The 26,166-nt window shown below is 37.3% G+C and overlaps 1 protein-coding gene across 3 annotated transcripts in view; it reads left to right on the top strand.

Annotated features, from left to right (window-relative positions):
* PTPRR (protein tyrosine phosphatase receptor type R) overlaps positions 1-26,166 on the top strand; it is a 279,496-nt gene that overhangs the window by 206,825 nt on the left and 46,505 nt on the right. For all 3 annotated transcript variants that reach the window (XM_050746581.1, XM_050746582.1, XM_050746583.1), the window contains 4 exons: positions 2,003-2,189; positions 5,105-5,189; positions 19,231-19,310; positions 19,767-19,904. In XM_050746581.1, the coding sequence (XP_050602538.1) occupies positions 2,003-2,189; positions 5,105-5,189; positions 19,231-19,310; positions 19,767-19,904 (490 nt within the window). The remainder of the gene's footprint in view (positions 1-2,002; positions 2,190-5,104; positions 5,190-19,230; positions 19,311-19,766; positions 19,905-26,166) is intronic.

Raw genomic sequence — 26,166 nt, 5'->3', positions numbered from 1 at the left:
GGTTTTCAGAAACATGTCCCCCAAAATATATAGGCATATCAATATTCATTTATTAAAGTAAGTTGTGAGGGCAAATATAAAATTAACAGGAAAGAAAGTAATATTGATAAAATTTGCGGTGAAGATATGACTATGAATCCCTTCAAATAATACAATGGTTGCAATGTACAAGGTAAAAACTGTTAGAAGGAAAAATAACAAGCACAATTATTGTGGAGGACTCACATACATATCTCAGGCTTTGACAAATCCAGTAGAAAAAAAGGAAGGAAAGAATAGGTTGGAATACAGTAATATCTTCAATAAAATAATAGTATAATAAATAAGGTGATATATATATGTGCAGATAGATACTTACAAACATATACACATAATCAAACTAGTTGCCAGCAGAACATCTGTGAAATATTTAGAAAATGTTATAGTGTTTATCTCAAAAAAAAAATCAAGAAGTTTCAACTGTTAAAAGGCCAGCCATTCTCTAATTTCCATGAACTATAACTGGAAATTATAAGGAAAATAAATGTCTAAACATACAGATATCCATCAAATTAAAGTGGAAATTAAAATCTCAATTACAAACCATTTAGAAATTAACAAAAATGACATTACATATCAAATTATAGAATGGCAGCAAAAATGCAACCAGAGGCAGATTCATTAGAGAAGAAAACTGATAGATTTTTGTTAATGGATTTTGTTGTTGTTGTTTTTGTATATTCCAATAGTTTTCCACTGTTTGAAATTAAGCTGAAGCCACTATAATTATTTCTTAATGTCACATTCTGGAGTAGGTATTAAAATGCCAGAGGGCATAATTTGCTGGGACTAGCGTCTACTCTTGCTATCTTTATTCTCATATATTTTGGCCTGTTGTTCCCTGTTCTCTACTTCCTTGAGACGCCAACTACTTGGCACCATATTTGATCTGACACACACCTACGGCCCCTTTAAATGTAACAGTTCTTGTAAACACCATCTCTGACTTCAATTCTCAGTCTCTCACATGCTGTTTTATAGTTACCCCTTGGTCCACACAGCTGGTATTCCTTGTAAAAGGCATCCTTACTTTCTACTCAGGACTCAGGGTCTGTATTAGTTGTAAGAGCATCACCTTGCCCCCCAACAGGAGAATGGGAATTATCAGAGGAAGATAAATTGTAACTCATTTTAAGGGTCTGTGATTTCTATGGCCCCTTTTAAGTTTACCGCAAAATTAAATGAATTCATATGTCAATTCACATATGCATGCACACATATACACATAAATAGAGGATACAGAAGCCATCTTTTAAAATTTTTATCTATTGTTTTATTTATTTATTTTAGAGCCAAGGTCTCTCTCTGCTGCCCAGGCTGGCGTGCAGTGGCACCATCACAGCTCACTGCAGCCTCAACCTCCCGGGCTCACATGATTCTCTCACCTCAGCCTCCCTAGTAGCTGAGACTACAAGTGTGGGTCACCACATCCAGCTGCTTTTTGTATGTTTTGTAGAGTCGGGGTTTTGCCATGTTGCCCAGGCTGGTCTTGAACTCCTGAGCTCAGACGATCCACCCACATCAGCCTCCCAAAGGGCTGGAATTGCCGTCATGAACTACCTCACCTGGCCCCAGAAGCCATTTTTTAGGGATTCTCTCAGAAGATATCTATAGATATAGACATGGATATATAGATATATAGCTTTTCCTAACTTTTTTTACTTTTCCTTAATTTTTCACTTAATATTATTAGCCAACCTATGATTTCTGTAATAAGTATATGCATTCATAAATTATAGCATATTTTCTCAATTTAGAGTTCTTTCCAACAACAAAATTGTTATTTTTCTCTAAAGGAACTATGGGTAGTTGCTATGGCCAACCATGGTACTAAAAGAGAAAATATAGTTGGTTGTAATTTCTGTGAAAGTTCCCACGGAGTTGTGTGCATGTACAGAAAGACAAGTTTTTGCAATCAAAATAATTATGTGGTGTTTAAACATAACATTCTTCTCCAATGTAGACGAGGGTCCAATGTATCTCTTACGTTGGACATGAGTAGCTTGGGGAACATTGAACCCTTTGTGGCTATACCGACACCACGGGAAAAGGTAGCAATGGAGTACCTGCAGTCAGCCAGCCGAATTCTCACAAGGTCTCAGCTGAGGGACGTCGTGGCAAGTTCACATTTACTCCAAAGTGAATTCATGGTGAGCCTTCTGTTTGTTATTCGCTCTTCAGTCGGTATTTTGAAACACGGGGCGCTAGAGACATATGGAAATGATACTGTCCTATACTTAAGCAGCCTACAATAAACAAATAGCAAAGTGAAATGGTTTTAGATTCACTCCCGTCTCATCCACTATTGATAAGTATTAAAACTGGAATGTAAGAGCTAAGTTAAGGCAGAATACACAGGAAATGACCAAGCAACTAAGTGGTATAGGGAGCTGGGCAGAGAAGGGGCATTCCAGGACAAAGAATAGCCTTGCTGTCACTGTCTGGGGAATTAAACTGTTCCGTTTAACTGGAACATTGAAATCGAGGTGGGAAGTGGCAAAAGTTGAGCCTCAGAAGTATAAAAGAAACCCAAACCTTAATATATATTTAGAATCTTGGACTTTATCTTGTGTTTTAGATAGATCATTCTATTTGCAGTGGAGTAGGCACTAAAAGGGAGCAGTTTAGAGGCTCTAGCATTAATCCTGTGGAATTGCATTAGTGGCCTAAACTAATACAGTAGAAGGGAAAATGGAGAGAATCTGTAGGAATTTACAAGAAGTGGGATTAATTGAATGAGGCAGCCAAAAGTAATGGAAAAGCCAGGGGTTGATATTCGTGTTTTTGTCTTGGCCAGCAGGGTACATATGGTGCCCTTTAATGAAATAAGGAACACAGGAGGAAGGCCAAGTGTGGGCTAAAAAGAATGATGAATTCAGTTTTAGACATACCAGTGTTGCTGGTGAAAGCTTAAAGCATGATAACATATATCAACTCAGAGAACATGAAGTCAGATTAAATCTTCTTATGTCTAATTGTTGCCCAAGGGAAATATTGACTTTATTGATCACCTCTTGCATTTTAAATCAGTTGTACATCTTAAGCCATATTGGTTGAGTACATAAATTGATTATTCTAGGGTCAGTTCAGGCATTTGCAGCCACCCTAATGGTGGAAGATTCGGCGATGGGTTGGATCTACTATTAGCCCCATCAACTATTATTAAGTGTCCAAAGTAAAATACAAACATGAACATCAGACTCTGTGGTGTATCATATTTTACATGTGAAGAAAATGAGTCCTGTAGGAATGAAAGAACAAGTCAGTGGTCACACAGCTAGCCAAAGGCACACCTAGAGCTTTTTCTTTCTAGAACTGCAGACAGCTTTGTTTATGAAATAAGACCTTACCATAGCCCACTTCCCTGAAAGGAAATTGAAGGCCAAGAAGGAGTACCCAGGAGAAAGAGAATGCTGGAAGATGACAGATTGTCAGTGTGTGTCAGAAAACAGAAGGTGAGAAGGAAGAAGGGGAGGAATAAAGATATTACCTTTGTGGATTTGCCCAAAGACACTAACACGCTTGAAATTACCAAACATGAACATGTGTTTTCCATGGAATATTCAGCAATTTTGCTTATTTTTATAACTTGGAATTAACAGTTTAAAACATTTAGTTGGAGCAGAAAATAGGGATAAATATCATGGATAGCTAGCATAGTGCAAGTATAGGAAAAAGTATTTTAAAAGTAAGTAAGTTGGGGCCAGGTGTGGTGGCTCACGCTTGTAATCCCAGCTACTCAGGAAGCTGAGATGGGAGGATCACTTGAGCCCAGGAGTTTGAGGTTACAGTGAGCTATGATTGTGCCACTGCACACTGACCTAGGTGACAGAGCGAGACCCCATCTCTAAAAATAAATAAATTAATAAACAAATAGCTGTTTCTCTCTGTAGACCAAGTCTCAAATTTATGTAGTCCAGCTTTTCTGAAATTTTCATATTGACCAAAAACTAGGATAATCTGAATGAATTTAAAGGTGATTTATTTTATTTCAACAAATATTAGACTGCTAAGTTAAATTTTCTACTGGAGAAAGTTTAAGCAGTAAAAATAGTATTTTATTTGATCAAGGATTTAACATCAGTCATTAAATAACATAGTCATTTTGTTCACATTAATCTTATCAAAGGTAGAGAACATACTGTTTTGTATAATCAAATCCTTAAACAAATGTTTGTTTGGATCCTTTTGAAAACTTTGGCTTGTTGCTTTATTTGTCCTGATTAGCTACAGATGCACACCTTTTTAGATCTAATGCACTTACATACAGCCACTCTTTTTCTATTGTTCCCTGTCCAATCACTTGAGGCACATAATGTATACTCTGACAAAATAAGAATATTAATGTTCTTGTTAAGTGGGAGAAACAGTGTTTGAATGCCTTTCACTAAAAACATTGCATTTACAACTACAAATGGAACAGTCCAATTATCAACCATTTCTTAATTCAAAAAAAGTCATGTCATCATCACTTGAATTAACAAAAAAGCCTTTATATTTACCATTTTGGGAAAGAGGTTTTAATAATCCTAAAAGAGTCACTATTCGTGTGAAAAGATAATGTTTTCACACTAATATATTTTAGCACTAATATATATAGTAACACATGTGTTACTATATATATTATAACACAAAATATAACGTGTGTTACAATTTTTTAACACAAAAATTATAGTAAGATTTTTGGTACTAAAGTTACATAAAAACTAGAATATATTTGAATACATCTTTTTTTAAAAAAAATTCACTTTTTAGCATCTGTCTAATCGTTCTAGCAATTATGTCACACCAGGATTCTTAAAATCTAACCAGTGTTATATGTCTCCTTACTGACTACGTATTAAGCAATATTTTCTAACACAGAGAGCTGTTTCTTAGAAGTCAGCTTGTCCGGATGCAGCTGATACGTTTAGGAAAGGAAGGGTGTTGGTCCACCAAAGGTAGTAGGTCTGTTGTTTTTAAGTGGCTTTGAAGTCCAGTAGAACTCTGGATCAGATGGCCCGCTGTGAAGATTTTCTTTGTGGCAGTATTAGATACACTAGTTTGATATTACTTATTTTTGCAGGAAATACCGATGAACTTTGTGGATCCCAAAGAAATTGATATTCCGCGTCATGGAACTAAAAATCGCTATAAGACCATTTTGCCAAGTAAGCTTCTTGGTTTTATAATTTGCATTGTATGTGGGGCAAGGGGAGGGATAGCATTAGGAGAAATACCTAATGTAGATATGGGTTGATGGGTGCAGCAAAAGCAAGCCACCACAGCACATGTATACCTATGTAACAAACCTGCACATTCTCCACATGTATCCCAGAACTTAAAGTATAAATAATAATAATAATTTACATTGTAAAGCACAAGACAAGTCTTCCTATTAACCCTTACCTCAGCATTTCCAATTCTTACAACACCCACCTTCATATCAAATTCAGAATTACAAACACATGTCAAGACTAATAATCATTAAAGTTATCTGAAGTTAATGATTTTGCTCTTTTACTCTTATAATAATGTCCGGGTCACAATTCCAATAGACACATATTCTAAAATTTTGTTGTGCCACACATGGCTACCTGATTTTTGTCAAGGGTCAAACAATTCAATGGGAAAAGGAGAGTCTTTTCAACAAATGAACTAGAAACACCCAGATATCCACATGCAAAAAAATGAAGTTGGAGACAAAAATTGACCAAAATGGACCAGAGACCTACACATAGGAGCTAGAACTACAAAACTCATAGACGAAAACAACTGTAAATCTTCATGACCTTGAATTAGTCAGTGGTTTCTTAGGTAAGCCAGCAAAAGCCCAAACAGCAACAACAAAAAAATTGAACTTCATTAATATTAAAAAGTTTTGTGCTTCAAAGGATACCTTTAAGGAAGTCAAAAGACAACTGATAGAATGGAAGAAAATAAATATTTGCAAATCATGTATCTAATAAAGGACCTGTATCTACAATATGCAAATCTTACAACTCAGTAATAAAAACACAACCCAAAAAATAAACAAAAGATTTCAATGGATATTTCTCCCTAGAAGATGTACAAATGACCAACAAGCATATTAAAATATGTTTAACATCACTAGCCATCAGGGAAATCAAAACTACAGCAAGACAGTACTTTATATCCATGAGGATAGCTATAATTTTTAAAATAGGCAATAAAAAATGCTGGCAAGGACGTAGAGAATTGGAAACTTAACACTTTAGTTTTAAGTACAGATACAGCTACTTAGGAAAACAGTTTGACAGTTCCTTAAAAGATAAAACTGAGTTGCTATATGACCTGGACACCCTACTTCCAGGTAAATATTACCTTGGACTCAGGAAGGGGAACATCACACACCGGGGCCTATCATGGGGAGGGGGGAGGGGAGAGGGATTGCTTTGGGAGTTATACCTGATGTAAATGACGAGTTGATGGGTGCAGCACACCAACATGGCACAAGTATACATATGTAACAAACCTGCACGTTATGCACATGTACCCTACAACTTAAAGTATAATAATAATAAATAAATTAAAAAATAAAAATTAAAAAAAAGAAATGAAACGTGTGGTTCACACAAAAATGATACAAAAACATTTAAAACAGCATTATTCATAATAGTGAAACAGTGGCAACCATCAGCTGAGAAATGGATAGATAAAATGTAGTATAGTCACACAATAGGATCAATAAAAGGGAACAAGGTACTGATGAACCTTGAATGAACCTTGAAAACATCATGCTAAGTGAAAGAAGCCAGACACAAAAGACCTCATATTTTGTAGTCCATTTATATGAAATGTCCAGATAGCCAAATCTAGACAGACAGAAAGTATCTTAGTGGTTGCTTAGCATTAGGGGATATGGAGAATGACTGCTAAAGGACCTGTATTTATTTTGGGGCTAGTTGAATATTATAAAATTGATTTACAGTGATTGTTGCACAGCTCTGTGAAAATAAAAAAAAAAACTGTGATGGCACATGAAATGGAGGGATTGTATAGAATGTGAATTATTTCTCAATAAAACTATTACCAAAAAAATGTCACTGTGCCTAACGATGACCTACAGTCCTTGTTAGTCCTGTGCCCAACCCCAGGGATTTCGTTTAAGTAGATCTGCTGTTGAGCACAGAAAGCTACTTTTAGGAAACACTTAGGTGATTCCAATACAGATGAAACCAGGACCCACTTTGAGAACCACTACTATATGTGAAACTAGACTGAGCTTCACAGAATTTATTAATGTCAAGCAATGACCTGAATGCCAGGGACCAGTAAGAAATAAGAAACAGTCTATAAAATCAAGGAGGTCACAGACTAGAAAGGAGAGTCATATAAATGGTAATTATGCTCAGTGCATAGGCCAGAATAAAGATACTGCCCAAGCAGTGTAGGAGTTCAGAGAGGACTGGGTAATTAATTCTGCTCAGAGAAATTAGGCAAAAAAAAAAAAAAAAGGAGAGGAAGTAATATTTTCTATGACTAAACAAACAGATATAGTTGGAGTTTTGGCAAAATCAGTAAACATCTCATGACAAAGCTCAGGAAAGATGGAGCCACAAAGTCTTTTTAAGTTTTGACATTGAAATAGTAATCTTCAAAATTTAGTTCGTTAACTCATTCATAAGACACCAAATTCTTTATATTCATAGTAACAGTGATATAATTAAAGAATTACTGTCAATACTGTTTTTGGCCTTCCCCTTCTGGTGGAATTGGAAATGCATTGTTAACCTATAACATATTTTAACTGCTGTATATAGTTAAATCTATTTACCTAAAGTAGAGTCACCATTGGAAGTTATTTTATGACTATACTTGGCCAAAGGGGATGAAAGTGCTGCGTGTTAGAATTAGTGTTCTCTCTCTCTCTGTTAAAATTTTTATCAAAATACACCAAACATAAGTAATAAGGGAATATACCTCCATCACAATTTTATATACCCAAACCATCATCTAATTTTAGAAGGATTTGGAAATTATTAGCATTAGATCAGAGTTCACCCTTCTCCATTTCCTGCCCAGATGATATCAGACAACTGCTTTACAGTCCTGTGTCAGCTTTTCCGTTCACAGAACTGGGTGGACCTCTGAATTCAGGGCACCTGTGCTGACAGCTGATGTTGCAAATGATGGATTTTCTGTTGAAAATGTCTGCAGCCTGAATGCCCCACCCACCACCCCCTGTTGCACAAAATATAATTTAGGAAATACAGCTTAGAAAAGCCACGCTATTGGGTGAAAGTATCCAAAAAGCCTGGAATGAATACAGAAAGATGTTCTTTATGATTTTAGACTGTAATATGAGCTAAACTTGAAATATTATATAAAATGGTGATTATTAAACGATCAAGATTTTAAACATTATGATTGTTTTTAGTTTTAACCTACACTAAACTCTTCTTAGTTCTAAAAGCTTGACAGCTTGTACATAACAGCAACATTATACAATTCTGAGAATGCCTTGCAACAGATATATGGGTGGACAAGAATCAATTATGAATAAATCAATTTATAAATTAAATTATAGTCGTTTCTCTAAGGACAATGTTATCTTGGCTCAGATTAAAATGCTAAAGTCAAGTTTATATCAAATTATTTTGCAATGTAAACAAATATTAGTGATAAAAATACGTCTACATCCTCAATAACAAAAGTAGTAGGAAAAAACAATCATACATCCATAGAAAATTATTAGCACACAACAAAATATAATACTGTAATAATAAGTTTACATTTTTTATTTTTATTTTTAGATTCAGGGGGTACCTGTGCAGGTTTGTTACAAGGGTATATTGTGTGATGCTGCTGTTTGGGATTCTTCTGACCCCATGACACCCAGATAGTGAACATAGTACCCAATAGGGAGATTTTTCGCCCTTCTCCCTTTCCCTCCCTCCCTTTTTTTGGAGTCCCCAATGTCTATTCTTTTCATCTTTATGTCTATGTGTATCCAGAGTTTAGCTCTCACTTATAAGTGAGAACATGCAATATTTGTTTTTCTGTTCCTGTGTTAATTTGCTTAGGATAATGGCCTCCAGCTGCATCCATGTTACTGCAAAGGGTATGATTTTGTTCTTTTTTATGACTGCGTAGTGTTCCATGGTATATGTGTACCACATTTTCTTTATCCAATCCACTGTTGATGGGCATCTAGGTTGTTTCTATGTCTTTGTTATTGTGAATAGTGCTGCACTATATAATAAATGTTATGCATATTTCTCTTATGCAGTCAATGTATTGATACAAATATAAGATAATATAGATACAATCAAAGAATGCCATTTACTCAGGCCATCATTTTATATATAAAATTTTAACATCTAATAATGTTTCCTACTTAAATTATGTTTCCTTTTTTATTATATAAAGTGCCTAGCACAGAGTAGATATGCAAATAAGCAAACCACTCATTAAAGCAACAAGTTATGTAGCTAAAGCAAGATATTGGAATTAGATTTGATTTCCTACCACAACAAAAACATTGACAATTTTTGGCATGATAGTTAATCTCCCTATGCCATCCTTTATTCCCAAAAGTAGTGATAATAATACTCTCCTACAAGGCTATTGAGAAAATTAAATGATAGTATATGTAAAATGCCTATTAAAGTTCCAACTAATAGTAAGCCCTCAGCTAATGTTAGTTTCTCTTTCCCTCCCTATCTAATTGAAGATGAATCCATTACTAACCTCAGAACCAATTCCAGGAAATAGGGGCACCATGTATAGAGAAGTTTACAGTTTTAAAAGCAAAGTACTCAAGAGCCACATTTTCATTCATTTATAACAGTAGTGATGAAAATTATGATGATGATGATGATGATGATACATTTTTTGTTTAATTCTTGGCTTTTCTTTTAGTCCAAGCTATATATTACAAGAGTTTTTCTTGGAAACCTACATTTCCCCATACACAGTTATATGTTGTATTCTTGCATTTGTAAAAGGAAGTATTTGGAGCCACACACAGTGGCTCATGTCCTGGAGTTTGAGACCAGCGTGGGCAATATAATAACACTCCATCTCCACCAAAAAAAAAAAAAAAAAAAAAGTTTAATTACAAGCCTGGGCAACATGGCAAAACTTCATCTCTACCAAAAAATACAAAATGTAGTCAGGTGTGGTGGTGCACATGTGTAGTCCCAGCTACTTGGGAGGCTGAGGCAGGAGGATCACTTGAGCCCAGGAGGTTGAGGTCGCAGTGAACTGTGATCGCATCTGGGAGTAGCCACTGCAATTCAGCGTAGGCAACAAAGTGAGACTCCCCTCTCTGAATTTTTAATAAAAAAGAATTTGGAAACCTCTAAATAGTTGGAAAGCACTGTAAGTTACTAATTACCAACATAATTTAGCTTGACAGGGAAACTGTTTCTAAGCAGTTTTTAGATTTCCCACTAAATCATATACATCATAGGCGTTATAAAAACTGAAGGAAGCAGACCTCTTTTCAAGCCTGAATGGTGTAGGATGTTTATGGAAATTTCTAACAATCAGTGGATACTGAAAGGCATGAAAGATTTCTTGTCCTCTTTGCTAAGAAAAGAAAAAAAAAAATCTAGAAAGTCAAAAACAGGGCTTTAACTCTTTCTAATAGAAATTAATTCTGACGTGAAACCCTCTGTGGGCCACATCCCAAATAGAAATCACAAAGGATACAAAAGTGAATTAAATACAGCCTTTGCCCTCTAGGGGCTCACCACACTCCATTGAGGGCAGGCAAAAATTTAAGCACTTAAAATACAAGATGATAAATACTAAAATAAAACTCAGGGAACCCGGGCAAAGAAGAGAATGCCTAATTCTGCCTGGGAAGGTCAGAGAGAACTTCGGAAAGACAGTGTTTTCTGAATTGAGCCCCGAAGAATGAGGAAGACTTTACCACGCAGAAGAAGGCAAAGGAAACAATATGTGCAGAAGCATAAAATCTGCCAGAACATAGAATATTGGGGAGGTTGCCCTAGGTCCATGGGGCTAGATTATATGATACACGTGGGAAAGCAGCTGTTGGTGAGGCTTGGGGATGATCATTATCATTAAGGATGTGCTGTATCTTGCTCAGGACCCTCTTGGCATTCATCTTCTAGGCCTGCACTATCAAGTAGAGCAACCAGAACCCACTTATGGCTAGGTCAATTTACACTTAAATGAATTAAAATTAAATAAAATTAACTTTATTTCCTCAGTTTTTACTAGCCACATTTCAAGTGCTTGAAAGCTAGAGGTTACATTTTTGGACAGCACAGATAGATAATATTTTCATCACCTCAGAAAGTTCTATTGATCAGGGCTGCTCTAAGTTGAATTATCAATAAGTATATAAATATAATACTTAGGTATGTAAATACAGTAAGTATAATAAAATTGAGTCCAATGGACAAATAGGATTATATACAATACCTTCTTGGAAATTCACAGGGTCCATTTACATACTGAAGACCCTGAGAAGTCCTGCAGTAAAAAGAATATGGTTCAGATTTGTTTAGTCCAATGTTTCCCATATTTAGTTGGTTACTAACTTCTTTTTGTAAAAGATGACTTAATTTATAAGTCATATAATATAATTCTATATGTTATAGAAATAACAATTTACAGATAATAAATATTTTGGGAAATGCTGCTATGGGCAATTGGGAGCTATGGATGACATTTAGACAATGGAATCAAGTGACCAGATTTTGTTTTATAGAGCTCCTTGACAGCTATGAGGGGGATGGATCGGAAAAAAGCAAGATTGAAGGCAGGGAGACCAGGAGATACTTGAGTCCTAGTCCAAGACAGCCATGCAAACAGAGAGGCAAGACAGACCCCAGCATATTTTAGGAGACAGAACAGACAGAATATGCTAATATTCAAATGCACAGAAGCTCTACACGGACTGTAGAGCTGTGGCAGCACACCTAACCTAAACAATAGCGGAAAGCTGTCAGGAACACATGAAGGGCATGAGGAGTTTTACAAACCTGTGGTCCATTCAGAAGGAAATAATAAACAGAAAAAGCTGGACTATAAATTAGGAGACCAGGCTGGTCTGAAGTATGTATTTGAGAGCCCTCAGGATGTGCGTAATAAAGTCACAGGAATGAATGAGTCACTCAACAAGGCAGTATCAAGTGAGGATAAAAGAGGGTCAAGTTGAATCCTAGAATTAGCAACATGAAAAGAGGCAGATTAAATGAGCAGGAGATTGGAAAGAGGCCATTGAAGAGGTAGCAGGAAAACCAGAACACTGTGTCCCAGAATCTAAGGGAAGAGAAAACTCGAAAAAAGGATATATAGTCAACAGTTTTTGAATGCTTCAGAGAGGACATGAACAAAAATACCACAATGGGATCACTGGGCTTAGCAACAAGAGGGTCAGTGGTGAGTTTAGCAAGGGCAGTGCTCGAGTTAGGATAGATCACAGTGTACATGACGAGCGTTGAGTTGCAGATGAACATGGAGAAAGTGGTGGTATAATAAACTCTCTCGGAAGTTTGCCTGTCTAAAAAAGAAAAGCAATAGAATAATTGCTAGAGGAGGATACCTAGAACTGACCTTTTTTTAAAAAATAGAAGGGATCTTTAAATCAGTTCCGTAGACATTCACTGAAGATCTGCTATGCAAGACACTAGATCTTATAAAGATGGTGAAAAATCCCCATCCCTGCCTTCAGAAAGCTCAGAGTGTGCCAGGTCAAAGAAATCATAAAGAGATGAATTAGTTATATTAATGTACGCAAATGTTGGTAAAAATGATTTCCGTATTTTCCATAATACTTTAGTCCACAGAGTCTTTCGACTCTTGATGGAAAATGATTTTAGAATTTAAGACAATGTTGCTAGCACTAAATGAATCTAACCAATTTGTGCTGTCAGTGAACAAACCGCTACATATGCTAACTAAAGACAGCCTCTTCCAAATAGTTAAAAGACTTCTGTCCAGGCCATGTGTTTGTTCTAGGTCAGAAGAAAGGAAATCAGTGCAATAAGCAATTTAGGGCTATCCAGACTGAACCAATCACTGCGTGTGTTCTAATGGCAATGCTGTGGGACCTGAGGGCTTAGTTTTAGACTAAGACGATGATTAACTTTTGTTATGTTGCTAAAACGTTATTTTTTGTAGATCATAATAATTATTGGACATGCAAACTCCAACTCTAAGAAACCCTGAATTTGACTTCTGAATATATACAAGCCCTCGATTTTTAGGATGTACCTACTCTATTAATGCCTCCCTAGGCAGAACTGATTTTGTGATAATACTATTGTTTTCTGAAATATTTTTTCTGGAAAACGTAATATATAGACTATTAAACACAACCCAAGTAACAGTGGTTTAAATAATTTAGAAATGTATATCCCTCTCAAGTATACCTGCCAGGGTTGATATGGCAGCTTTGCCATGTTACACCTCTAGACTCATCTCTCTGGTTACCTCACCATCCCCATGGTATTGCCTTTGCATGCTCTGAGATCCTGATCACCACAATCACATCCCAGGCAGCAAGATGGAATCACAAGCGGTAGAAGGAGAACATCGCTCCTCACTTTAACTTCATGATCTAAAAGTCACACGCATCACTTCCTCTCACGTGCTGTAAGTGAAAACTTAGTCACATGGCCGCAACTAATGCAAGGGATGGTAAGAAGGAAAGTCTTAAGCCATGCATCCTACCAAGTTCCCAGCCAGAATTGGGATCTTATTGCTAAAGAAAGACAGGGATGGTGACTCCTAGGAGACGACTAGCTCTTAAAATACATATTTGGATGTGCGTGTGTGTGCCGTGCATACTATTGTGTACTCCAGCTATCGACAGCAAAAATGCCAGACAGCACTGCGCATGCTTGGCAAGAAGCTTTAAGGGCAGTGTTGTAGCCAGAGGCTCTCAGCAGGAAACCCTCCTCCATGAGATTTTTGCTGGAGTGTATTCAATAAGTGTTGTTTGCTCCACTGTGGCTTCTCCTCCTTGTTTGTTATTTTGTGATCTGCCAAGAGTTTTTGATCAATAGGATTGACGGAAGATATGTATAAACAATGGAATAACTTCACTGTCAGTGTTAAAATTCAGCTCCATGGGTGTTCAAGACCCCTTGGAGGAAAAAAATGAGGTAACAAAAAGCAGTCTAGCAGAGGTCTTTCTACATTACAAAGGGTATAATAGATTTTATGCAGACTGAGAGGTTTTACCAACAAGGGTAGATGTAGTTTTTTGGAAGGGAGGGGAACTAAAGCTTATATTATTTGGAGATGACTCTTTAGGTTTTATTTGATTTTTATTTGAAAATAACAGTGGTATATATGGGGCACAATGTGATGTTTTGATACACGTATACATTGTAGAATGATCAAATCGTGCTAATATTAACATATCCATTACCTCAAATGTTTATTGTTTTTCTTTGTGGTGAGAACATTTAAAATCCCATTATTTCAGCTATTTTGAAATATATAATATTATTATTAAACTATAGACACCATGCTCTATAATAGATCATGAGAACCTATTCCTCCTGACTGAAATTTTGTATCCTTTGACCACCATCTCCCCTTTCCCCATTCACTCCACTCCCCTAGCCTTTGGTATTTCTATGAATTCAACTTTTTTAGATTCAACACATAAAGAAGATCATGTCTGTCTGTGCCTGGCTTATTTCATTTAGCATAATGTCTGTGAAGTCTATCTATGGTGTCACAAATGACATCATTTCCTGCTTTTTTTTTTTTTTTTTTTTTTTTTTTTTTTTTTTTAGACGGAGTCTCGCTGTGTCTCCCAGGCTGGAGTGCAGTGGCGTGATCTCGGCTCACTGCAAGCTCCGCCTCCCGGGTTCACGCCATTCTCCCGCCTCCCAAGTAGCTGAGACTACAGGTGCCCGCCACCACGCCCGGCTAGTTTTTTTTTTGTATTTTTAGTAGAGACGGGGTTTCACCATGTTAGCCAGGATAGTCTCGATCTCCTGACCTCGTGATCCACCCGCCTCGGCCTCCCAAAGTGCTGGGATTACAGGCTTGAGCCACCGCGCCCGGCATTTCCTGCTTTTTAAAGGCGAAATAGAACTCCATTATATATATAGACCGTATTTTTAAAATCCATTCATCTGTTGATGGACACTCCAATTGTTTTCAAACCTTGGCTATTGTAAGTAGTGCTGCAATGAACATAGGAGTGCAGATATCTCTTCAACATACTGACTTCAGTTCCTTTGGATATAAACCCAGAAGTGGAATTGCTGGGTCATATGGTAGTTCACTCATAGTTTTTGAGGAATCTCCATACTGTTTTCCAAAATGGCTGTGCTAATTTACATTCTCACCCACAGCCTACCAGGGCTCTCTTTTCTTCACATCCTTGCCAACATTTATCTCTTATCTTTTTGATAATAGCCATTCTAGCAGGTATAAAGTCATATTCTGGTTTTAATTTGCACTTCTGTGATGATTTGAGATGTGGAACATTTTTTCATAGATCTGTTGAACATTTGTATGTCTTGTTTTCAGAAACATCTGTTCAAATCTTTATCCATTTTTAGTAGAATTGTTTGTTTTCTTGTTATTGAGTAGTTTGAGTTCCTGATATATTTTGGATATTAGCCCCTTGTTAATGTATGATTTGTAAATATTTTCTCCCAATCTGTGGATTTGCTGTGCAGGAGCTTTTTAGTTTGATGCAATCCCCTGTGTCTATTCTTGCTTTCATTGTGCTTTCAGGGTCATATCCAAGAAATTTTTGCCCATATCAATGGCATGCAGCTTTGCCCTGGAAGGCAGTCTTTAAAAAATGAATACGACATTATGAATACAAAGTAAGATACAAGGTTCTTATTGAAAATGGCTCATGCAAGTGAGGGTCAGTCTGCCCCTGACCAACAATTGTAGGAAATGTAGAGATAGATCTGTTAAGACTCTAGGAGATTTCGGGGAAAATGAAGTGCTTTTGAAAATTTGGTGCTAGCTTCCATCTCCAGAGGGTCTACATTTTGAAAGCTCTGAAGGACAAGACTGAGACTGGATTTGTTTCCAGGATGCTTTAAAGAGGATGGTTTGCTTCAGTAGCGGTAGCCCCAACATATCTCTTTAGGAGGAATTTATAAGTTCAAGGCCCATGTCCCAAAAGATTTCCATGCTGATGAGCATAGGACCACAATTTCTTGTTCACAGTCAGGTTATATCCTGATTCAAACAGTCCTTACCTGTTCCACTGTAAGTATCTCTGCAGTCACCCTACTTCCTTTAGGTCACCTGAAAGGACGTGCTAGGATCTTTTGCAAAGTGTTTTGGTTCAAATAGAATGAGAGCCTGCCTCTATGAATGGGATTCTTGGATGCCACCTAAGGGTCTTCCCACTGATTTCCAGCATTTATTGGCATCTTCTAGACTTCTGTTGCTTCCATATGGCATGATCAGGAGCTATTTTACCTGTGGCTTATAAGATCAGATAAGCATCTTGGTCCTTACAAGTCAATCTAAAGCTTTAAGCAGAATGGGACTTTCTCTTGCCAAAACCACATCACTTATAGCTCATATCTTTCCATCTCTGGATAGAAGCTCCTATTACTTGTTTGTATATGTGCGTGTGTGTATGTGTATATATATATGTGTGTATATATATGTGTATGTGTGTGCGCGTGCGCACGTGCATGTGTGTACGTACATATATATTTATATACACATATATATTCTTTATTTCAAATATCCTAGTGACAAACTAGCAAAATTTTACCATATATTTTCAACATAATCTTTGATAATGGCCTTGTTAAGTTCTAAGTTTGGTAATCTGGTTTCAACTCTCTGCTTCATTTTTTACTGTGTGACCTTGGGTGAGTTACTTAACTTCTCTGTGCTGCAATTTCCTAATCTAAATAAAGAGACTGTTAATGGTACATACTTTATAGAATTGTAATGATTAAGTGACGTAAGGCATAAAATGCTGTTAGCTGCTCTACCGGACACATATAGGAGTCAACAATGAGTGCAATGACAATAACAGTGATAATGATGTCACTCCAGAGTTTTGTGACTGACTCCTTATTGGTCCCTATATTACCTATTTATTGCTGTGGGACAAATTACCCCAGAATTTAGTGGCTTAAAACAATACACATTTATATCTCACAATTTCTGTGTGCCGTAAATTGGGGAGTGGCTTAGTTGAGTGTCTGGCCCAAGGTCTTTCATGAGATTTCGATTGAGTTGTTGGCCATGCCTTCAGTCAGCTGAACGCTTGGCTGGCACTGACGGATCTGCTTCCAAGAGGACTTACCATATGCTATTAGCTGGAGGCCTCAGTTCCCCACTATTTCTCTCTTCATTGGGCTGCTTGAGTGCCCTCAAAATATGGCCGTTAGCTTCCTCCAGAGCTAGCAACTCAACAAAGAGAGCAAGGAGGAAACTGCAATACCCTTTATGACCTAGTCACACAACATCTCTGCTGCCATATTCTATTTATTGAAAGCAAGTCTTTGATTTCTGCCCACATTCAAGATGAGGGGAATTAGTGTCTACTACATTCTTCTAGAAGGAGTGTCAGATAATTGGATGCTACATTTTTAAACCATCACTGTCCTCATGGGCTGGTTAGTCTTTTTCTGAAACTAATTATGGCCTTTATTATCTTTAACCCCAGCTATATGTAAAGTGAAATTTAAAACACTTTGGTTTGCCAAGTCCTGTTAAATTTTTAATTATTTTTAACTCCCATTTACATATATTCTATGAAACTTTCTTCCTCTAGTACTTCCTACCTCACCTCCTCTTTGATTGTCTCAGTTTTGGTGGGGAATGTAAGAAACTATATTTACCCAGATGATGCTCAACGATTGTGTGTTTCTAAAAAAATATGGGAGCGGGAGAAGTTTTTCTTTGCTGCACCCCTGTTTTTACACCACATGCCACTGAGAAAGGAAGCTGAAAAGCATTGAATTTGCTGTTTTTCAAAAAAGTAACTAAGCAACCACAATGATACAACATTTTGTATTTTAGTTGTCAGTTTACACGGCTATCTTCACATGAGAGCAGCAGCGTAGCATAGTGGCTAATGGTATTCTAGTGTTAGTGTGGATTCAAAGCCTGACTCCTTTACCTACTTCTCGGCTGTGTAAATTTGGTCAAATTATTTAACCTATCTCAGTTTCCTATCTGAAAAATGGGGAAGGAGTCTTACCCATTATCTTAGGTACTTTTATTAAAGTTACATGAAAATTAAATGACAAAATATCTGTAAAGCATTGAGAACAGAGTCTGACATCTAATAAACAAAAAACATATGTTGTTTGTTATTTTATGAACAGACTGAAGACTCACTGAAATGAATCATAGTTTTTGTTTTGATTTGTTTCATTTTTGTTTTTGAGACAGGTCTCCCTCTGTTGTCCAGGCTGGAGGGCAATGGCACAATCTCGGCTCACCGCAGCCTTCGCCTCTTGGGTTCAAGCAATTCTCATGCCTCAGTCTCCCAAGTAGCTGGAACCACAGACATGAGCCACCATGCCTGGCTCATTTATTTATTTATTTATTTATTGAGATGAGGTCTCACTACGTTGCCTAGGCTTGAACTCCTGGGCTCAAGGGATCCTCCTGCCTCAAGCTCCCAAAGTGCTGATATTACAGCCTAAGCCACTGTGCCCAGGCTTGAAATGAATCAGGTTTATCTTTATCTTTGCAAGCTCCCTCTTCCCCTGGCTTGCCTATCCTCACACAGATAGCACATAATAGATTATTAATCTCATCCATCTCGGAAGATCAGGAGATCTGGCCAGGACATAATGGTCAGACAAGGTGAGGTTGAGACCTGAGGGTCTAAATGAGATGAGATAGTAAAATATAAATAATTGGTAGAGTATAACCTGATTTACATCCATAGGGAAAGGAGAGAGACAGGAGTGAGGATACCTGGTACAAATTCCAAATCCAAAGTATAAGAGTGGCAGCATAAATGAGAAATGGGGTCGAGAACCAGAACAGATGAGAAATGGCCTGAAATATAAACTCATCATCTCAGGCTTATGGATGAGCTTTATGTCAGGAGTGAAGATGGGCCCAAATGTCCCTCAATAAACACATATAGATCAAGCAATGGACACCAAAGACAAACATGGACATGCACCAGATAATCAATACATAATGGGTTTCTGCTTACTGGTTAGTGGCATTTTAAGGAACTTTAAAAAGAGTAAGACTGTTTAATGTATTCTTTTTTGTTTTCTTCATTAGATCCCCTCAGCAGAGTGTGTTTAAGACCAAAAAATGTAACTGATTCATTGAGCACCTACATTAATGCTAATTATATTAGGGTAAGTAAATAAGTACAAATTTCTTTCTGATTATTTTCTATTTGGAATTGTTGGTTTTATTTTGTTTTTCCTAGAGTAGATTAAGCTTGGTTTAACTTGATTACCAGCAAGATTTCATTTTGTCTGGTTTTTTATCTTAGTCATAATCAACATTGTTGATGGGTCTTTTATGATGACTTTCCTTGTACGGTGAGTCTCTGGCAACAGTGCTCTCTATGGGCACTCTGCTAGAGACTGGGCATTACAACCCTCAATATCACGTGCTATCCTTAACTTGCTGCCAAGTTAATGATATTAAGGATATTGTTAACTAGAAATTGTTGTACTAGAATCAATGAAGCCGTAACCTGTGTTGCTTTTGTAAGCACAGCTATTTCATTGAAGATCTTTCACCTAAACTTTCACTGCAAGGCATGAACTTAAAAACCAATATTTTTGTATCTTTACTCCATGTAGGGCTACAGTGGCAAGGAGAAAGCCTTCATTGCCACGCAGGGCCCCATGATCAACACTGTGGATGATTTCTGGCAGATGGTTTGGCAGGAAGACAGCCCTGTGATTGTTATGATCACAAAACTCAAAGAAAAAAATGAGGTATGATCTTTAATCAAGTTCTGAATGTTATACATGTTCTGTTGCTATAGAAGAGATATTGTATAAGTAAAATTGCCATGGACTTAGATTTAAGATGGAAACTTTGAGACATTTAAAGGCTAAGTCACTTAATACATCCCAAATATAATAACTGCTATTATCCTATGAATGTCAACTTTCTTTCAGACAAGTCAATATACTTGGCATATACATATCTAATTTGTACCCACAAAAGAAATAAGGGGGTCATGAATTATCACCCTAATGTATAGGCAGGCAAATAAAACCTTATTCACATCCCGAATCATTTTTGAACACCTACTATGTGACAGGTACTAGTCTAGTCATTGGGGATATAATAGTAAACAAAACACACCAAGATCTCTGCCCTTGGTAGATTTTAACTTTCTAGTGGGAGAAGACAAACAAAAATACTGCACATAATAAACTTATAAATAGTGTAATATATGAGAAGAGATTAAATGCTATAGGAAAGAAAGTAGAGCAGGCTAAGTGGAATGGGTATACCGGGCAGTAAGGAGGTGGTGTTGGGGAATTGCAGATTGCATTATTAAAGAGGGTGGGCAAGGTGAGTCTCATTAAGAAAATGAGATTCAAGGGCAGTTACAGAAACCAGTCAACTTTCTCAATATCTTCATAATAAGAAATCCAAGAAAGAAAGAATTTGATTTCATATCCATACTAGTAGTCTTTTCTAAGGATTTAGCTTACAGAATACTTACTCTGTATTTTGCATTATAAAAACACAATTGTAATATTCCTGAGGGCTGATATTCGAGGTACCACTTACATTTTAGGACAACTTACTGGGATAATTTACAGTCTAATTTTCATCAGCATTTTTGTGTTTGTTTTCTTGTCGAAAATATTGTACCAGGGCTTCACCATGACAGTAAGAATTTAAGAAAATGGAGCATTCCTTTATAAGCCTTTGGTGATTATAATCCTTGAGTGCAGCATAATCCTGCTCATAAAACAGCAATTTATACATGTTTTAAAGTTTGTTATTTTCTTATATTTTTGCTACAATACATACAACATTTTTTTTCCTGAAATTTATTCTGGAAAAATAGTGTATTTTTGGCCAGTAGATAAAGTTATATACTCGATTCACTACATGGCTTACTAACTAAGTACACTTCTATGAATCTGATATTAAAGCCTAAGGTGGCATTATAAAAATAACCCCTAATATTCTCAAGCTGTTTCCCACACAGTGTCAATCTATCAACATATTAAGTCACTGACAATTCCTTCACAGTTGTTTAATATGCATGACATTTTTATGATAGAAAAGATTTTTCAAGTTTAAAAGGTGTATTCTCTGTATGTATACATTTGTGCATTCCTACATAGAACTTATGTAATACGGTCGACTAGATAACCTGAAAAACTTCCCACTACAAAACCAGTTATACTGTGCAGAATATGAAACGGTGTGCAAAGCAGAGCTTTAAAAAAAAAAGTAAAGGAAATCCCAGTGGCTAATGAAAAGAGACTAAAAGGCATAAAACCAGAAAAGTAAACATATTGTAATGGTAATACAAGAACTAGAGACAAAGCCTGATCTTGCAGGAGCCAGGTGTTGGAATTGAGACTTTAGGTAAAGTGAGCACCTTCAAAGGCAATGCCCTCAGATAAAAAGTGAACCACAAAAATAAATCTGCCTACTAAAATAGCACGATGCTGAGAAATTCACCTAAGTCTGGCCTTCTTATGGTATAAACAAAAAGGCTCTCTTGAGTATTTAAAGCTGAGAAACCTCAGAATTCAAAAATCAAGAAATACCAAGTGAAGTCATTAACATAAAAAGTAATACTAGTTTGGCAACGCCCTATGATACTTCACAGAAACGAAGGCAAAAACTTTCTAATGCACATACTCTCAGCATATACCTCATAGGTTTCCATAGAAAAGCCCAGCCAGGGCAAAGCAAGAGAGCTGACTAGAAAAGCTTAATGCGCATACTGCCCACCAAAAAAAGAGCCAAAACAACAAATAAGAAAGTACGTTTGTACTGGAGTGTTTGAGGGAGTGCACTGGAATACAGCAGGAGAGAGAGACAGAAAATCCTGTGGGACAAGGAGACCTTTAGTGAGGGTCACATAGAGAAGAGAATGAAACACCCTGCCTCTGCCACACCGCCATCTCCCCAGCCGGGATTAGCTCAGAACAAGAAGGTGCATCCAGTGGGACTAGGCAAGCAAGAGGCGCCAGCAGCCCCCATTAATGTCGCAGACATCTGCACTCTTTGTTGCTGAGAATCCTCCAGTTCCTAGAGACCCTGAGTCCAGTTTAGGGAGCTGCCTGACAGCCACATGGCTGCTCTGCCCCAGAGAAGGAAGTCACGTTGTATGCCCTCATCCCTGTGACCCAAGCTGCAGCTATATGATGCCATTTTGAAACCAGAGCCACAGCTAGAGTACAGCCTGTTCTAGGAGCCAGTAGCCACCCTCTCTTTTCATTCCTGAAGCTACACGGCCATAACACTACCTTCACACACAGTAGTACACCATTCCCTTGCTGAGTTGCTACAGCTCCCTACCCCCTGGGAACAAGCTCCCTAGGAGGTGTTCCACCTTTCACATCCTAGTGACTGCAGTACCCTGAACCTGTCTCTCAGAGCCTAGATCCAGTGCCCCATCCTTGGAGCCCATATAGCACCTTGCCCTCAAAGGAACAGACAATCTTGCTAAGCAGAGAAACCAAGTCCAAACTGGTCTCATGCACAGTCAGCATGCTCACCAGCAAGCAGCACGATTCCAAAGCAAGCCACACCCAAACCAGTGGACCAGCCCCTGCATGCCCCTGGTACACTCAACAGTTGGCTGCACTACTTCTAAGGATACCCCAACCTGAGCTGGCAGACCTGTCCACATATGCCACCAGTAAGCTCACCAGCTGGGCATGTCATTTTCAGGGGACTTTTGCTCTGAGTTGGCAAGCCAAGCCTCATGCTTGCCAGCCAAGTACACTGCCCCCAGAGGAGCCCTAACCCAAGCTGACAGACTGGCTGCTGAATGCTCACCAGCCATGTATGCATCTCACAGTGGGTCCCCACCTTAACCAGTGGACTTGTTCTTGTGCTCACATACCCCTTGTGTCCAGGGGTGACCTGTCCTGAGCCAGCAAACTAGCCACACCAAGGCCCTCAGAGGTATCAATAAAGTTGACTATAGCTTAAAAAACTACAGAGACTACACTACTGCACCCACATAGAACAAAAGCCAGTGTACTCTACCCAACCAACACCCTTAGACACATCTGCTGGTGAAAGTGATTCCCTTCAAAAGCCACTCCCTAAAATTAAAAGAGTTGACCATTCCATTAGATGCACAAATATCAACACAGGGATACAAGATACACGAAAAAGCAAAGAAAAATGACATCATCAAAGAAGCAGAAGAATCCTCCAGTAACTGACGCCCAAGAAATGGAAATTTATAAATTTCCTGAAAAGGAATTTAAAATAATGACCTGAAGGAAATTATGAATTGTGGATGGGGGAGGAGAAAAGTCTAGAATATTTGTATGTGACCAAAGTTAAGTTGTTATCAGCTTAAAATATTCTAAGTTCTTTTTATGTAAGCCCCAGAATAACCAAAAAGAAAAAAATTACAGCAGATACACAAATGAAAAAGAGAAATGAATCAAAGCTTATCACTATGGAAAACCACCGAGTCACAAAGAGAAACAATAAGAGTAGAAGAAAGAAACAAAATATCTAGAAAACAGTTAACAAAATGGTAGGAGTAAGTTCTTATCTGTCAATAATAATCTTGAATGGAAATGGATTAAATTTTCCAATTAAAAGATATAGAGTGGCCAAATGGGGGGAAAAATAAAGCAAGACTCACCTATACAATGTCTACAAGAAATTCACTTCACATGTAAAGACATATAGACTGAAAGTGAAGGGATGAAAAATTGATATCACATGCAAATGTAAACTAAAAGAGACCAGGAGTAGCTTCACTTATACCAGATAAAATAGACTTCAAATCAAAAATCACAAAAAAGCACAAAGAAGATCATTATATAATGATACATGGGTTACTTCAGCAAAAACAAAAAAATTGTAAATATGTATGCACCTAACACTAGAGTACCCAAATATAAAAAGCAGTTATTTATTAGATTAAAGAAAGCAATAGACTGCAATATAGTAATAATCATGAACTTCAACTTCAACACCCCACTCTCAGCAATGGACAGATCATCCAGACAGAAAATAAACAAAGAAACATTGGATTTAAACCACACAATAGACCAATTGGACCTAACAGATATTTACAGAACATTTCACCCAACAACTGCAGAATACACATTTTTCTTAATAGCACAAGACAAGCCTTAACAAATTTTAAAAGATCAAAATCATTTTAAATATGTTTTCTGACCACAATGTTATAAAACTAGAAATCAACAACAGGAAGAAATTCAGAAACTTTACAAATACATGAGAATTAAACAATATGCTCCTAAAGAACCAATGGATCAGTGAAGACTTTAAAAGGGAAATTTAAAAATTCCTTGAGACAAATAGGAAGACAACATATCAAAGTCTTTGAAATGCAGAAAAAGCAGTTCTAAAAGGGAAGTTTATATCAATAAATGCTTACATGTATTGAAATGGAAGAGAAAGATGACAACCTAATGACGTACCTCAAGGAACTACAAAAACAAGAACAGGCTGGGCAGCATGGCTCACGCTTGTAATCCCAGCACTTTGGGAGGCTGAAGCAGGCAATCACTTGAGGTCAGGAGTTCGAGACCAGCCTGGCCAACATGGTGAAACCCTATCTCTACTAAAAATACAAAAATTAGCTGGGCCTGGTGGTACACACCTGTAATCTCAGGTACTCGGGAGGCTGAGGCAAAAGAATCAATTGAACCAAGGAGACAGAGGCTGCAGTGAGCCGAGATCATGCCACTGCACTCCAGCTTGGGCAACTGGGAGACAGAGAGAGAGAGAGACTCCATCTCAAAAAAAAAAAAAAAAAAAAAAGGACAAGAACAAACTAAACCCAAAATTAGTAGAAGGAAGTAATTAAGAAAGATCAAAGCATACATAAATGAAATACAGGCAGAAAAATACAAAACATCAAAAGATCATGTTCGAAAACAAAACTGACGAAACTTTAGATGCCGCAGAAATACAAAGAATTATAAAAGGCTATTGTGAACAATAATATACCAACAAATTGGATAATCTAAAAAAAAAAGAATAAATTCCTGGACACATGCAGCCTTCCAAGATTGAACAATGAAGAAATAGAAAATCTGAAAACACCAATGAGTGAGGAAATTAAATCAGTAACAGAACATATCTTGGCCGGGTGCTGTGGCTCATGCCTGTAATCTCAGCACTTTGGCAGGCTGAGGCGAGCAGATCACCTGAGGTTGGGAGTTCCACACCAGCCTGACCAACATGGTGAAACCCCATATCTACTAAAAATACAAAAATTAGCTGGGCTTGCTGGTGCGTGCCTGTAATCCCAGCTACCTGGGAAGCTGAGGCAGGAGAATCACTTGAACCCAGGACTGGGAGGTTGCAGTAAGCCAAGATCATGCCACTGTAATCCAGCCTGGGTGACAGAGCAAAACTCCATCTCAAAAAAAAAAAAAAAAGTACCCCATTGAAGAAAAAACCCAGGACCTGATGGTTTCACCAATGAATTCTACCAAACTTTTAAAGAACTAATACCAATTCTCCTCAAACTATTCATGAAAATTGAAGAGGAGAGAATATATCCAAAGTCATTCTACAAGGCCAGCATTACCCTAGCACCCAAACCAGACAAGGACTCAACCAAAAAAGAAACTACAGGTCACTCTGATATATATGCAAAAATGCTCATAAAATATTAGTAAACCAAAATCAATAGCACATTAAAAACATCATCCACTATGACCAAGGGAATTCATCCCAGGGATGCAAGAATAGGTCAGTTTATACAAACCAATAAATATGATACACCACATTAACAGAATGAAGGATAAAATCCATATCATCGTTTCAATAGGTGAAGAAAAATAATTTGACAAAAGTCATCCCTTCATGTTAAGAACTGTCAACAAATTAGATATAGAAGGTATGTACCTCAACACTAAAAAGTCCATATATGACAAACCCACAACAAATATCATACTGAATGTGGAAAAGTTGAAAGCTCTTCTCCTAAGATCTGGGATAAGGATATCCACTTTCACTACTTCTATTCAACATAGTACTGGTGGT

This window comes from Macaca thibetana, chromosome 11 (assembly GCF_024542745.1).
Source record: "Macaca thibetana thibetana isolate TM-01 chromosome 11, ASM2454274v1, whole genome shotgun sequence".
NCBI lineage: Eukaryota > Metazoa > Chordata > Mammalia > Primates > Cercopithecidae > Macaca > Macaca thibetana.
The sequence above is the reverse complement of the archived record's forward strand: the minus strand, read 5'-3'. Positions and strand labels throughout refer to the sequence as shown.